This window comes from Schistocerca piceifrons, chromosome 5 (assembly GCF_021461385.2).
Source record: "Schistocerca piceifrons isolate TAMUIC-IGC-003096 chromosome 5, iqSchPice1.1, whole genome shotgun sequence".
Taxonomy (NCBI): domain Eukaryota; kingdom Metazoa; phylum Arthropoda; class Insecta; order Orthoptera; family Acrididae; genus Schistocerca; species Schistocerca piceifrons.
The window spans coordinates 574,042,546-574,058,365 of NC_060142.1; the positions used below are offsets into that span (position 1 = coordinate 574,042,546).

The 15,820-nt window shown below is 41.1% G+C and overlaps 1 protein-coding gene across 1 annotated transcript in view; it reads left to right on the forward strand.

Annotated features, from left to right (window-relative positions):
- Positions 1–15,820, forward strand: part of LOC124798593 (centrosome-associated protein CEP250-like) — a 457,139-nt gene that overhangs the window by 296,295 nt on the left and 145,024 nt on the right. Inside the window, exons 6-7 of the mRNA XM_047262059.1 lie at positions 5,351–5,518; positions 11,528–12,484. Coding sequence (XP_047118015.1) covers positions 5,351–5,518; positions 11,528–12,484 — 1,125 coding nt within the window. The remainder of the gene's footprint in view (positions 1–5,350; positions 5,519–11,527; positions 12,485–15,820) is intronic.

A 15,820-nucleotide genomic window follows, 5' to 3' on the forward strand; every position in this document is an offset into this window, starting at 1 on the left:
TACGCACAGTAACCGCATATACCACTGAATGTATTTGCAAAATTATGTCATTGTACGACACATAGTGCAGGAGATATGATGTCTAGGCCTTCGGTCATTGCCTACGTGAGACTGGAGCCCGTCTCGATAGTGTTAAGTCAGTAATACGATTTCTCTTGTTCGTATGTTACCTTCAGTTGTTGTTTAGCGTGGGAGTTGTTATTAACATTGATGAGAATTGGTGATTAACGAGGCTTTCCGCCGAAATATGCTGTGCAGAGGTGGCACTCTCTTGACGCTAATACTCCCAAACCGTTGGGAAAACATACAGGGTGATTCAGGTGCCCCTACCATTGGGTTTTATGCAGCCCGCAACGCCTTCAAATACTGTGTGCAAGATTTTCATATTCTCTCCCTCTTTATGTGAAAACTATTAGTCTTACAGGAAAAACGAACAACATCTTTTTGTAGAAATTTTAATGTAGTTACATTTTCTAGCGGGATATGTTTTCACTGGAGGCCACAGTTTTCGAGCTATTCGACAAAAAAAGGCGTTTGAAAGTTCATTTTTGTACGTTTTTCTTGAATAATTCTAAAACTACGGCCTCTAGCAAAAACGCATCCCAGTAAAAAATTTAACTGCATTAAATTTCCTACAAAAAGGTCCTGTTCATTTTCCTGTACGACCAATAGTTTGCACGCAGTGAGCGAGAGAATATGAAAATCTTGCATGTGGTATTTGCAGGCACTGTGAGTTGCATAAAACCCAGGAGTAGCGGCAGCTGAATCGCCCTTTATGTCAGCTGGTGGTAGAGTTCCACTTATGAGTCTTATAGGACTGGAAATAGTCATAACTTTCGTAATGTCACCTATAAGGATTGTATTGATGGTAACGACAGGTAGCGCTTTTAGTTGAGCATTGGCAAGATGATGGTGATCAGCCAGTCATGGCTACTATACAGTAGCTGCCATGTCCAGTGGCAGCTGGATGAGGTCTGTGTCAACTGGTGTAATATTAGGGGAAAAGCATCTTCACCTTATCATCTAGGGCAACAAGCTTACAGGGCTGCATATAGGTGACACAGTTCAAAAACTAACACACTTGTTGAAAACATACAGATACTTCACACAGAGCTCAAACCTCAGACTAGTAGAGAATCCAACCAAACGCGTGGAAAAGAGAACGATTGTATTTTAGGAAGTAGACAGACAGCAGGGTAGACAACACTGGAGTGAGAGTTGCGGTGCAAATCCACGAAGTATCCCTAGGGGGACTGCTAATAACCCAAATGTAACATTAGACAAAAACTAACATGTGAAAATTAGCTGCACCAGGCTGTCGATAAAGAAAGGTGCACAAAGGGGCTCATCAAATTAATTAAGTGCTCCTCCATACAGACAAGGTCTCTATCCGCCGTATTGTAGAATTTGCTACAACAGTGTGGATGGTTCACCTAAGTAATGGAGAAAAATAATATGCAACAGGGAAATAAGTTGTACTAGAGTCTCAATCAACATCAGGTAATACCGACAACAGTATCGTGAAATTTAACAGATAGCAAAAATTTGGTCCAACAGACTACGGCGCAATAACATAACTGAATAATTTGTACCATTATTTGACATTCTTGTATTTACATACCCGCACCCTTGCAGATGTTGCTGACAGGCAAATGACGGAAATTACCAGCACTACTGATCACAGAACGTTGCTGCTGAACCTGAATGTCCTCCGGCGCCGATTTTACGATGGCACGGTCAAAAGTTCTAAGACTGTATGTCTTAGGTCAAAAACATACATACCTCGTGGCTTGGCCCCTGTTTAGGTTAATGCACATTGTGCAAAGTACTTCCAGAAAATGAATAAAGGCTCCCTGTAGACTTTTTCATTCATTACCGTCTTCAGCTATATGCATTCATGTTGCTACTCCATTTTTTTCTGTTGCCATCTCCCCGCTTTCGATTAGATCGCCGGCTGGTTCTCTTCCTACCCCTTGAAATACAGAAAAGAACTTTTCGCCCTTCTACCCTCCAGTTGTCCGGCAATATGTCTCATCCATCATCATTTCATTTTCATTAGGGCCACAATTACGTTTTCCCCTCCAGTCCGTTCCCTAGTTCATTTGTACCTTGTCGGCTTTCTTCTAGTAATTCCCAACACTCGTCCGTCACTTATTCACCGAGCAGACATCGGATTTTGAATGGTTTTCACATTAAATTCATCATCACAGCCATAAGCCAAAATTGGTGACACACACTAATAGAATGCTTCCCTTTTGAGACATACAAGAAGTTTATACTAATGCATGGTCTCATGGCGACATGAGTGAATACAATCTTCTCAGGTTTTCAGCGGCATCAAGTCGTCTTACATTCGCGATTTTATTCACCACGGACATTTTGTGTAAAAAAAATTTAAAAAAATAAAAAAATACCCTATTTAGACCTTCAAAAATACTTTTACATTCTTCTGCTTTTCCAGAAATAGGATACTACTCCTAAAGGCCTCTAAATAATTATATGCGACTGCTATAAGCTCTTCATCCGGCTCAAAATGTTTTTCAGGCGTTAATTCCTTTGGATAGTTAAATAAGAAACATACCAAACCTAGTAAATACGGCGCATGTTAAAAAAAGTACTTTAACTCCCTTAGCTTACCCTTTGCCAAAGCAGCTTCGCGGACAGATGTATTCCCCCAAAAAAGATGTTTTTTTATGTTTATTCACCAATCTCGTCTCGCGTATTTTTTCGTGCAGTGTATCCAAAAGACGTGTGCGGTATTCGTCCATAATTATTTTAGCTTTTGCAAGGTAATTAATAAGAAGAATTTCTTTTGCTCACAAAACCGTGACTTCAACCTATGATAGAGATGTAATAAACTTCGCTTTTTTGGATACTTTTTCAAACTATCTAAACATACTTTTGGTCAGGATTCGACAAATGACACACCTATCTTGCGCAGTTTTCTCATTGTTACTTACTGAATCTATCTTTCGCAGTTTTCTCATTGTTACTTACTCATGCGAAATGTATCGCATTTTTCTTCTGATATGCCTTTGGTGTCAGATATTTTATACACCTTTAATCTCTGATCGCCAAGTATCGTAATATGCACTTACTTGGTATTTTCATCTGTTGTTCTTTGATAGAAAGAATTCTCGTAAAAACAAACAGGAAAGCAAAAAAATGAAGGACGTCTCCTGTGTAATACCTTCCAGCCATCGGCAACTGTTCTGTATAAAGCAGAGATAGATACTTCCGCAAGTGATGTTTTGTGGACAAGCTGCAATCACAGAGTTGTAATATTTTGTGCACAAATTGCAATTGTTTGGCAACTTCGTGATGTAAAATCAGCGATTCATCCGACTGTGTCAACTGGCACGCTTGTTGCACCATGAAGCATCGTTTCATTATTGCGCTGTATAAGGCGCGATTGGTGCCATAGGTGTGGGCAGACATAGGGCTGTGTTATCGGTTCTAACATCATTAATGGAGGCTGCTGAATCTCCACCGCTTATCTTCTCTTAGTTGACCCGTAACTGGATGAAACACATTCTAGACGTACACTCAGTATTGATAGTTTAATAAAAGAATCGTGTTATGATTCGGGAATCCTAGTTGCAGCATTTCGTATCGGCTGTTCAATCTACTGATGATGCGCGTTTTCAGGGAGTTCACATAATTTATCAGGAGAGGGGAAAAAACCTTGTGTATGTACATCTCTACTCTGCACGCCACAGTCTAGTCAGTGTGAGGATAGTTTCAGGTAACCAGTGACAGCGAGATATTACAGTATGCTTGTACCTTTGTATCTGAAATTTTGCTGCTGCAGACGGCTGTACAAACAAACATGTTATGAAATTTTACTGTCTTGACTTTGCTCGTAGAGATTAGCCTTAAATGTCGTGAACAAAGCGCTCGTGGTTTTAGTCCTGCCACAAATTGCTGGTCGCCGTTTCCTCGGATACATTGTGAAACGTCCCCTTGGAAAAATTAAGAATGACTGTGCTGGTAAACTTCTACGTTATTTGATTTTCAAATAGCTGATCAAAAGTGAGCGTACTCAGACATTTCTCTCTATACTTATTCTGGTCATCACTAAGCTGACACACAATATTTTTAGCGCATCGCAATCTGACTCAATAATCCCTACAAAAGAATGGCCCTGACTAACAATAACCTATACTCTTCATGAATCACTTACCTCACAAAAATCTTCGTTATTCGAACTACTGCAATACAGCTAGCGCTAATACTGCCAGCTAAATAAAAGTTTCTAACTACTGAAGGCACTAACTACTGATAGGCATAGTTAGCAAATGAAAGATTTTGATAGCAAACAATGTATTTACCTTAATAATGTTCAAAAGTCATCATATATATATATATATATATATATATATATATATATATATCTACCAATTCATGACATCCATCTTTACAAATTTCCTTTTTCTGGGCGGACACACGTCCAGATCGTACGCTTATAGTAACCTCTCAAAACTCTGGCATCTCTCTCTCCACATGCACCACTGCTCCAACTGCACAACGCTACACGCTGTTCACATCCAACAGCCCAACACTACAGAAGCAAATATTCCAACAATGAGTCCAACCAGCCACAGACTGCACACAGCGCAGTCAGCGATTTTCATACACAGCACTACGTGGCGTTACCAACATAAAAACCTAAACAGCACATCACGAGGTTGTGGTTTAGTTAGAACATGAGTTTAAATTTGGGGCTACAAAACACGTCGTCTGTCACAGTTCAGTCATTGGTCACTCAAAATCAGCTGTCGACAGCTGATTTCCATTAGACATCGCGGTGGCCGCTTCCAACATTGCTTCGCGTTACACTTCAGCAGTGTTTGTGAAGTGACCCGCCGTGTTTGTGTGTCGCCAGTAACCGAGTGGTAATGAATAGCATGTGTGGCAACACGCTGGCAAGCTACAGACGTCAACTATCATCTAATTTTAATCGGACTATAGTTTCCTTTAGTTTCTCCATCATATTGGGACGGTTATTTATTTATTTATTTTTGTGACTGGTTCATCCGTTGTTATGTGCTGTGGGTCGCGCCTTAACTAATCACTACCGTCACATGGCCCTAGCCGGCCGCGGTGGCCGTGCGGTTCTAGGCACTTCAGTCCGGAACCGCGTTACTGCTACGGTCGCAGGTTCGAATACTTGTTGGTCTGGGGGACTGATGACCTCAGACGCTGAGTCCCATAGTGCTCAGAGCCATTTGAACCATGGCCCTACATCTTGAGTTCATTATTCTGTAACTGTATTTCGTCTTACTTTATTCACAGCTTAGTTTTTGACAGTTGAAATGATTTCGCTGACCGCGCCAAATGTTTGATTTAGGTTGAAGAACTCCGACAACGGTTAGAGGAGAAGAACCGGCATATAGAGAAGAAAACACAACAGGCGCAGCAGGCGATACAAGAAAGAAACCGTCTGAACAATGAACTCAGCGAGTTGAGGGACCACATGGACATCAAGGACCGCAAGATCAACGTCCTGCAAAGAAAGGTAAGTCATTTCACCGAATGCCGTTTCTCGAAGAGCTTTAACTTCCCGTTCTCAAAAACTAAACTCCATTTGATGAACTTTTACATGAAACGCTTGATTCTGAGTATTGAGTTACATCACCATTTACACAGACCGCAAGGCAAAAAAGGAATACCTGGAGCATCGCAATTATAAACACAAAATTAAAATAGTGCTGAATAGATAAATGAATCTTTGACCATGTCACAATTCGACGCACTATTCCAACAAGCTTTGGTTTTCTCATTCAAGTACACCTGTGTCATATTTGGGCGTCAAATGTATTATCAATTCAGACCACGAAATTTCGTTTGCCAATCAATATTTTGTTGTTAAAATTGTCTATTGTGATTCGAACGCAATTTATTCAGCAGTATACCTGAAGCACCCAGTAGAACTTATATGCCCGTTTTACCATCAACAAATTGCAGAAGTTCATAATATACGTTATTAAACGAATTCCTCAAGTTTTTTCCTGTAACTATTTTAAAAAGAGTAGGCCTATCTACGTTTATGCCAAAAATCATAGGCCTAAGGGCAGAACCACATGGCCATTCTTTGCTGACTGCTGTTGCCAATATCTTCGAAGGGATCGATAGTGTAATATCTCTATGTGCACTGTATTCTAGAAGACATAGGAAATTTACCAACCCAAGCATCTCAAGCTGCGCAAATGAAAAGAACCACAAAAAAATTCAGAGCTGTAAATACTCATAATGGCCATAACATTCTGGTACGCCAGTTCTTATAGGAGCCTAGAAGCACTGGTAATACTGGCTTGGTGGACTTGCCTTTTGTGAACCTGTACTTAATGCAGCCCATGCCAGTTTCGTCCGTAACAATATGAAACCTCTTGTTTAGTCCTCTCAGAACATTTCACACATGTGTACCTACTCTCTTATTCAGTCGTTAACTCTGCAGATTTCCATGTTTAGAAATTCTCCCGGTGCAAGGCAGTTATTAACCAGCATGATTAGTGATGAGATGATAGCAAATCCTAAATGCTTTAATATCGCGGTAAGCATGCGATCTGGACATTATACTTGTTGGTCTTCACTGTGCTGAGGACTTTCAAGCCCTGTTGATCGTCTAATGGATTAACAACCCATAGTTCTCGTACCCCTGCAACACTCTTGACCTTCTGCAATATGTGGTCCATGGTCTATTCTATGGTTGATCCTGACAAGCTGCTCCTGTTTATTGTTTCTTGATATCAATAATTTCATTCTGCAAATGTATTTGAGTTCATTAAGAGGCAAATGAAATGGAAGACATGTGCGGGAAAACGGGCTAACCCTCAAATGCAAAAGCTTAGAGATAAGTGTTGCAGTCTGTTGCTCGGTATGGGAACTATCAAAATTGACATTGCCCCGTCCCTGAGTGATATTTAGGGATGAGACCAATGTCAATTTTGATATTTCCCGTACCCAGCAACAAATGACAACGCTTATCTCTAAGTTTTTGTCTTTGAGGGTTAGTCCATTTTTCCGCGCATGTCTTTACTGGCCGCAATGCCTGCCTGTGTTAATCTCCACGTTTCTGCTGAACCAGCCTCACATCCTATAATACATGACATTGAACTATTTTGGAACTACAACATGTGCTCCAAGCAAAGTGTTTATGATGTACAAAGTCTTCTTCTCAGTATTTTTCTTTCAAAGGAATATACACTTGGGTCAAAACTCCCAGTTTGGCCTTCTGAATATTTTTTGTGAGTGAAGTTCTAAAGTTGTATTCATTCCACAGATTTCTAATTCATCAGTTTTCATTGTATTATTACCTAGTAAATTAAAGCAGAAAAATGTTACATCCATTATAGTATTTTCTTTTATTTCCATAAAAATTTTCTGTTTGTAACATTTTGTTGAATTTGACAGACTCGCATTTATCAGGAATCATGTGGATATCAATATTTTTATTGTGTCAAGTTTTATTTCAGCTATAATGATTGATCTTTAACGCAGCTGACTGATATGTAAATTTCAATCGTTAAGCCCATCTCACACAGAGTGAAATAACCACTATAAGGTTAAGTGGTGGCTCATGCAACAGCTCCGACACAGACTCCATTGATTGCCAGCTGGCTCCCTTGCAGGAAGCTTTGCATGTTTCTCACGATAGTCCTAGTGTTGTTCTCCTGAATAGCACTCTGCATGGCTCAGTCAGGGGCCCTGTTTGCAACCTGACCTTACAACGTGCAAGGCTAGCCTCTCAGAGAACACTGGTTGACCTGTGTAACAAAACAGACACACATCCAACAGCTGCTCTGCAATATTTCACAAACGATTTTAAAGGAACTGTTGGGTAAAAAACTTGATTCACATATCTCAGCTTCACTCATCAGCTGCATGATGAACTGTCTATCATTTCATTAATGGTAATAGCTGTTGTTGCATTTCGAAATTAAGCCAAGAACTGAATAAAATACCAATAGTTTGCAATGAAAAATATGGGTCACTGTGAGTTCGCATTTGGCGCATATTATATCATACATTGCCGTATATGAAATGCGGCTAACATGCTGAATTATTCTTTAAACTTCAGAGGAAATCTGTATGTGGCTCCACTTACACGTGCCAGCAATGAAGCCAAAATGAGATATTTATCTCATAAATGGTTTGAGATACCGAAACAAGAGTTTGCCACATGATAATACACAAGGAGGAGGGTATTTTGTCATGTGGTTCAGGTGCTAAAAATCCTTATCTACTGCCATATGCAAATATTTATGATTTTTTCAATGGAATGTTGTAACTTTTTTAGGCCATCGATAGCAGGCGAAATGAGAGTTGCTATATGTTATGTTACAGCATAAGTGAAACATTACACGTTTATTTTTTGTACTGAGAATGCGCTTTTTCGTAAACTAATGACCTATCTTGCTCCAATTGCTAATATAATGACGCGCTGTTTCATGATTCTGTCACAATTTCAACTGCATTAGAATGTTAGTGAGATGAATCATTGTAAACCCTGCTGTGTTTTGGCAAATGAAGCAAATTTTAGCATGGCAACAAGAGAAGGTAGGTTTTACTCAAAACTCGTCATTGATTACATTTCTCTGAAGAAAAAAAAGAAGAGTAAATTGCTATTTCTGCTGAAACTTCAGGGAATCCTATACTTCAGTGAATTTTTAATAACGAATGACTGGAACTGAAATTTGTGACAGGATTTTACTTCTACAGTATATCTCACTGATCTGATAAATATGTATATCTCAGTGATCTGATAAATATGGAGACAGTTCAGGTAACGTAGTACATGACCTTTTAGTTCCTATTCCTAAACAGATTGAAGGACTGTACTGTTTAATCTCAAATATCTTTTAGTTTTTCAGTGATATTGATCATCTGTTTACGACTTGATGGGTAGTTGACAGGATTCTGCAAATTTAATTATTTCCATTTTTCCAAATCATTTAGATGTAGAAATAAAGTCCTTACGTAAGTTTCAGTCCCAGTTGTCTACTAGGCTATAGGAGAGGTAGCAATTTATTTTCCTCAGTTTTCATACTCTTTTTTCTGAAAAACATCATCAGTGACAAGTTTTGGATAATATTTAACTTCTCTTGTTGCTATGTTTAAATTTACTTTTTTTGCCAAACACAGCAGAGCTTACAACATTAATCTCACTAACATTCTAAAGCAGTTGAAAGTGTGATAGAATCTTAAAACAATGTAATATTAAACTACCAACTAAGGATGACACAGGTCAATGTTTTATGAGAACGCCTGTTCTTGGTATAAGAATAAAAATGTAATTTCTTCACTTACGTTATTCAAAACCCACACCAATTTTCTTTCACAAGCTATAGATGCCCTAAACAAATATATTATTCTGTTGAAAAATATTGTAGTTACTTGCATATCATGGCAGATAAATGAGTTTTGGTTACCAACCACATGTCAGAACAGTTTCCGCTTTACATGCTATTATTAGCAAAATCTCGTTTTGATATCTTCTCAAACCTTTATGAGAAACACTGGGAAATTATGAATATTCTATTCTCACTTTACTGTTGAAAAGCGTGAGTGGATCTGATAGCTCTGCACACAATCAATTTTCTCGAGACTGGAGGTAGATTTTAGTTTTCTCCAAAGTTTAAAGAATAATTCAATATTTTATTTACATTTTTTACACAGCGATGTATGACTTAATATGCACCAAACGCAGACTCATAGTAATCCCTATTTTTCATTGCAAACTATTCGAATTTCATGCAGTAGTTTATTTAATTTCGAAATATCACAAGAACTATTAGTATTAAGGAAATGATAGGCAGTTCATAATGAAGCAGACGGATGAAGCTATGAGATTTGTGGAAATCATTTTTTTAACAAAATTCTTTCTTTAAAGTCGTTTGAGAAAGACTGCAGAGAGCCATCTGGCTCACACTTCCATTGACACAGTCTAGTGAGCTTGCTACCAGCCACATTGAGTATCATACTGTGTGAGAGGTTTGGTATGCAAGCTAGCATTCTCTCTCCATGCTAGTCATCAGCCAAGCATGCAACTTAACAAAATTACAGGGAATCTTGCTCTGTGTGAGATTGACTTTACAGTTACAACAACAGGATAGACTGATCTACGTGTAGTTTCGGTCATGGGGTAATTTCCTTGCTTACAATAATATTTTGTCTTTAAGCCCCATATAAATTATCACAAGACTGAAAAGATGTTGTTCTTGGAAACATACTTGCTTGGTGTGGAATGTCTTTAATATAGTTTCACATGCATTTATTTTATGGGTAAGTACTACACAAAACAATTAACATTATTCCCCTGTAGAATATTCCTGCGTTTATTTCCATCCATTTGAGGCAGTCTCATATCACAGTACCTTATTTCTTTGTTGTATATATGTAATTGTTGTCTGTAGAAACACCACTGTTGCTTCCTGCGTGAGAGCTGTGTTTTATTTATTTGCTATGTCTTGAATGAAGCTAGTGTCGTCGTATTATAATTTTTTACATAATGTATGACCAAATCTTGCCTTCTCTTGTTTGATTATGCTTGAGCTTGCTTGCGGTCGTATATTTAGAGTGATCTGGTATACATAATTATATTTTTTCTATGCTTTGTTATGTCTCAGAGAAAAGAGCACACGGTCTTTCTTTAGAAACACAATTTAGTATTTGCGGTGAGAAGCCGATGCGTATTTTTTGAGCACTATGTTTTTATTTGTTCTGAACTAATTTAATGGAAAATTTTGCCTGTATTTATCTCCTGTTTGATTATGCTCGAGCTTGCTTGCGGTCGTATATTTCGAGTGATCTGGTATACATGATTATATTTTTTTCTATGCTTTGTTATGTCTCAGAGAAAAGAGCACACGGTCTTTCTTTAGAAACACAATTTATTATTTGCAGAGAGAAGCTAATGCGTATTTTTTGAGCATTATGTTTTTATTTGTTCTGAACTAATTTAATGGAAAATTTTGCCTCTATTTATCTCCTGTATTCCATAGTGTGTTATGCAAGGAAGACATTATTTGTTTATTTATTTTGTGAAACACCAGTCTGTTTTTTGTTGCCTCAATAGATGCTGTTGTTATGTATATCTTCGCTTTTGTGAGCCCAGAACACATTAAAGATATTATTTTAAGTTTTACACGTGTTTTATTGTTTATAGTTTCTCAGTTTTAGTTTATACACGAGTAGAAATATATCTATAGTATTTGCACCTTTTATTCTGTTTAGTACCCTTAGCACATGCAATATATGCATTTTTGTAATTAGTATAGAAAATTTTTTTTGTTGTATACAAACGCTTTTGTTTGTTCAATTTCTGTTCGCACGCATGTCATCTGTATTTGTAACGAGCACGGAAATAAAGGATACATTGCCTATACGAGAGCCGCATCGCTTTATTTGACCGCACCCGAACGACCCGGTTTGACCGTTCCCAGTCGCTTCCCTTGCCCGCGCCCTAAGCCGGCGGCGGTAACTTTTCGCGAGAGACGGCACGCGGGTGTGGGCCCGCTAATTCCAGATCGAGAACCTGGAGGACCTGCTGAAGGAGAAGGACAACCAGGTGGACATGGCGCGCGCGCGCCTCACGGCGATGCAGGCGCACCACTGCTCTTCCGAGGGCGCGCTGTCCAGCCTGGAGGAGGCCATCGGCGACAAGGAGAAGCAGATGCAGCAGCTGCGCGAGCAGCGGGACCGCGCCGAGCAGGAGAAGGCGGAGGAGCGCGAGCTGCACGAGCGCGAGCTGGCCGAGTACAAGATGAAGCTGCACGCGCTCGAGAGCGAGGTCGAGAAGCTGGGCGCGCGGCTGGAGCGCGCGCAGGCCGAGAAGGACCGGCTGGAGGCCAAGCTGGAGAGCTCGCAGTCCGAGCTGGGCAAGTCGAAGGCGGAGCTGGACAAGGCGGCGAGCGAGGCGGGCCGCAGCGGCGCCGACTGGGAGGCGGCCAAGCAGCGGCTGGCGCGCCTCGAGCTGGAGAACGAGCGCCTGCGCCACGACCTGGAGCGCTCGCAGGCCACGTTCGGCCGCAGCACGCTCACCACCTCGCAGGAGCTGGACCGCGTGCAGGAGAAGGCGGAGAAGGCGGCGGCGGAGCTGCGGCGCGCGCAGGCCGAGCTGCGCGTCACGCAGGCCGACAACGAGCGCGCGCGCGCCGAGGCGGCCGCGCTGCAGGAGAAGGTGGAGAAGTCGCAGGGCGAGGTGTACCGGCTCAAGGCGCGCCTCGAGAACGCGCAGGCCGAGCGCGAGAGCCTGCGCGACGAGTACGAGCGCGCGCAGCAGGCGGCCGCGCGCCTGCACGCCGAGCGCGACAAGTCGTCCGCCGAGCTGGAGAAGGCGCGCGAGGAGCTGGAGCGCTCGCAGGCCACGCTGGGCAAGGCGCAGCTGCAGCAGGACAAGCTGCAGAACGCGCTCGACAAGGTGCAGACCGACCTGGACAAGTTGCAGGAGCGCTTCGACAAGTCCCAGGCCGAGGTGCGCCGGGTGAGTACCACTACTCCGTCGCCGGGCTGAGCACAGCACGTGCACCCTTCCCTGCCTCACATCATTTTACCTGCCCTCTAATCCTCGTAATGGAGGACTACACTCGTAAGCCGTTCGAAATGTGGTGTATCATTTTTTGTTTTCCCATTGTATGATGATTTTGAACTACTGTAAAATATTCTAACAGATTAACGGTCAATCTCAGGCAGTCATCATGGGTGTGAGGATTGCAACAAATCAGTTTCATAAAATACCACCAAAAGTGGATGGCACTGCATGACAGAATGTTAGAAAAGTTTTCAAAACTGTTCCAAAACCATTTTAAAATGTTGGCCAAGAGCGAGTAGGACTTCTACGAGTACAAAAAATGTAGTGTGACTAGGGCCCCCTGTCGGTTAGACCGTTTGCCGGGTGCAAGCCTTTCGATTTGACGCCACTTCGGTGACTTGCGTGTCGATGGGGATGAAATGAAGACGATTAGGACAACACAACACCCAGTCCCTGAGTGGAGAAAATCTCGAACCCAGCCGGGAATCGAACCCAGGCCCTTAGGATTGACATTCTGTCGCGCTGACCACACAGCTACTGGGGGCGGACCTACGAGTAGAATAAGGGTTCTGTACAAACTTAATTAGGAATATGTGTATTGATAGTACATGCATTCTGACAGGTGAGCTTCTCGACAATTTTTCCCTGTTATCGACATTGTTGTTGTTGTTGTGGTCTTCGATCGAGACACTGGTTTGATGCAGCCCTCCATGCTACTCTATCCTGTGCAAGCTTCTTCACCTCCCAGTACCTACTGCAACCTACATCCTTCTGAATCTGTTTAGTGTATTCATCTCTTGGTCTCCCTCTACGATTTTTACCCTCCACGACATTAATACTCGCAAAATATCACTTCCGTGGATTCCGAGACTTTCGAGGATGTTTTACTTTCACGTTTGAAGACGGATGACAAATGACAAAAGAGATTTTTTTTCGTGTGATATGATTAAAAATTAACAATTTTCTGATTTTTTCCTTTACTTCTACTGTGAAACCTTTTTTTTGGTCATATTTCACGATTCGATGTTAAGAGGAAGTATCCCATAGGTTTTTATTGGTGAGTTTGGAAAATATCAAAATATTTGACGTAAATGATTGTATCTTCAGACTGCATTGACCTAGAAGATTCACTTTATTACGTAGCCAAGCGCCAGTAGATCTTACAAACGCGCCGTTTTTGCCACAGCCCGGCAATTCCGTAGATGTTATTTAGGTTATCAGGCTCAGATCACGTAACTATAATCCAAGCCCTCCAAAAGATCAGGTGCAGAGGAACACACAATGTTTACAGCGCACTGGGTCATCCTCTGATGACAGCGTCATTGGATGTAGTATGGAGCTGTATGCTGTCAGCATACCCGTCTTCCAGCTATTGTCAGGTTTCCAAATCTTGGAACTGCTTCTTCTCAGTCAAGTATATTCTCAACTGACCTCAAAAAGTTAATGGAACTTCATTCAGTCCTCCGTACCGGGAAACGAATCAAGTTCTTCAGCTGGCAGTCAGACTTCTAACAACTCAGGTACAGAAGCAGCCAAACAATTATTTGTATTAAAAGGAGGGAAGGTGGTACACATTACGCAGAAATCGAGAGAATTATAAATGCACCACATCAGATTTGACAATGGAGGTGGAGGAAATCAGCCACGGCTTTGTTAAAAGAACTGTCAGATACTCTCTTGATCATTTCACTCACTAGGAGCAACTACAGAAACATAAATCAAGATGGCCATGCAGAGATTTGAACCTTACTCCTAAAAAATATGTGTCTGATCGCAGTGTCTGTAATTACTGAGCAAACATTTTTTTAAAATTATACTGTCACGGGACATTGTCCTGGCCAGCTACTATTTTCTGAGTTAGTTCTTTATTCATCCATACATTGCCTGTGCAACTGTCGGCTGAATACGACAAGAAAACAGTAAAGTGAACTTGCAAATAGAATTAAATACACCGAAGCAGAATGGATGGAAGCAGTGGGAGTGAAGTAAGTCAGATGCAGTGACATAATATAACATTAGTGAAATCCTTTCAGGAATGGTGAATAATTATTTCGTAACATGTGCAATTTTGTATTAGATGGGTATTTGAAGCCAGATTTCCTGCTTGCAGATTTGGATTTGATCAATGACCTGGTACAATTTTTCTTACCGTACAACAAATTCAAAAGTTAACTCATTCATATACACAGACATTTCGTTTAGCATCAAAATACCTTTTCAGTGCTGCAGTAGAACGAATATTTCTATACTTAGATCACAAAATGGACACACCAACAAACTTGTTGTATAGGTGTTTAATAAGGTTATGTATGTTTTGTACAAAGCTCTTTTTTTATATCCGCATTTCATAAACAATTTCCCTTATGCTGTTAATATTACACACTGGAGGAGTACGGTTCAATTCAGACCTGACCATTCAGAATAAGATTCCAGAATGAGATTTTCACTCTGCAGCGGAGTGTGCGCTGATATGAAACTTTTAATCTGCCAGGAAGTTTCATATCAGCGCACACTCCGCTGCAGAGTGAAAATCTCATTCTGGAAACATCCCCCAGGCTGTGGCTAAGCCATGTCTCCGCAATATCCTTTCTTTCAGGAGTGCTAGTTCTGCATGGTTCGCAGGAGAGCTTCTGTAAAGTTTGGAAGGTAGGAGACGAGGTACTGGCAGAAGTAAAGCTGTGAGTACCGGGCGTGAGTCGTGCTTTGGTAGCTCAGATGGTAGAGCACTTGCCCGCGAAAGGCAAAGGTCCCGAGTTCGAGTCTCGGTCGGGCACACAGTTTTAATCTGCCAGGAAGTTTCAGAATAAGATTTTCTGTGGTTTTCCTAAATCAATTATTGTGATTGCCAGGACTGTTCCCCTGAAGAGAACAGGACCGATTTCCTTACTCATCCTTATAATATCTTATGTTGCGCTCTGTCACAATTGACTTTGTTGGCAATGGGACGGTAAACCCCAATCGCGAAAACCCTAATATTTCGTCGTTGCACTATTCGCTCATCCGTAACCATGGGCCCACTGTACACATTTCATGTGCAACATACGCGTGGCTGAGATTAGAATCACAGGTAATACAAGGATACTGTTCTTCCCAGAATAACCATAACTGGAGCACTGACATTGAGCTATGAAGCTGTTAGTTGCTGATAGGTCTCCACAGGTATATGCAGCCATACACTGCTTCCTAGAATTGTTGAAGGATGCATAGTGGAAATTCATACATCAGAACTGATGATCAAGATCTTTCCGCATATATTTAGAAGAATACACGGATATCTGGCTGCAAGGG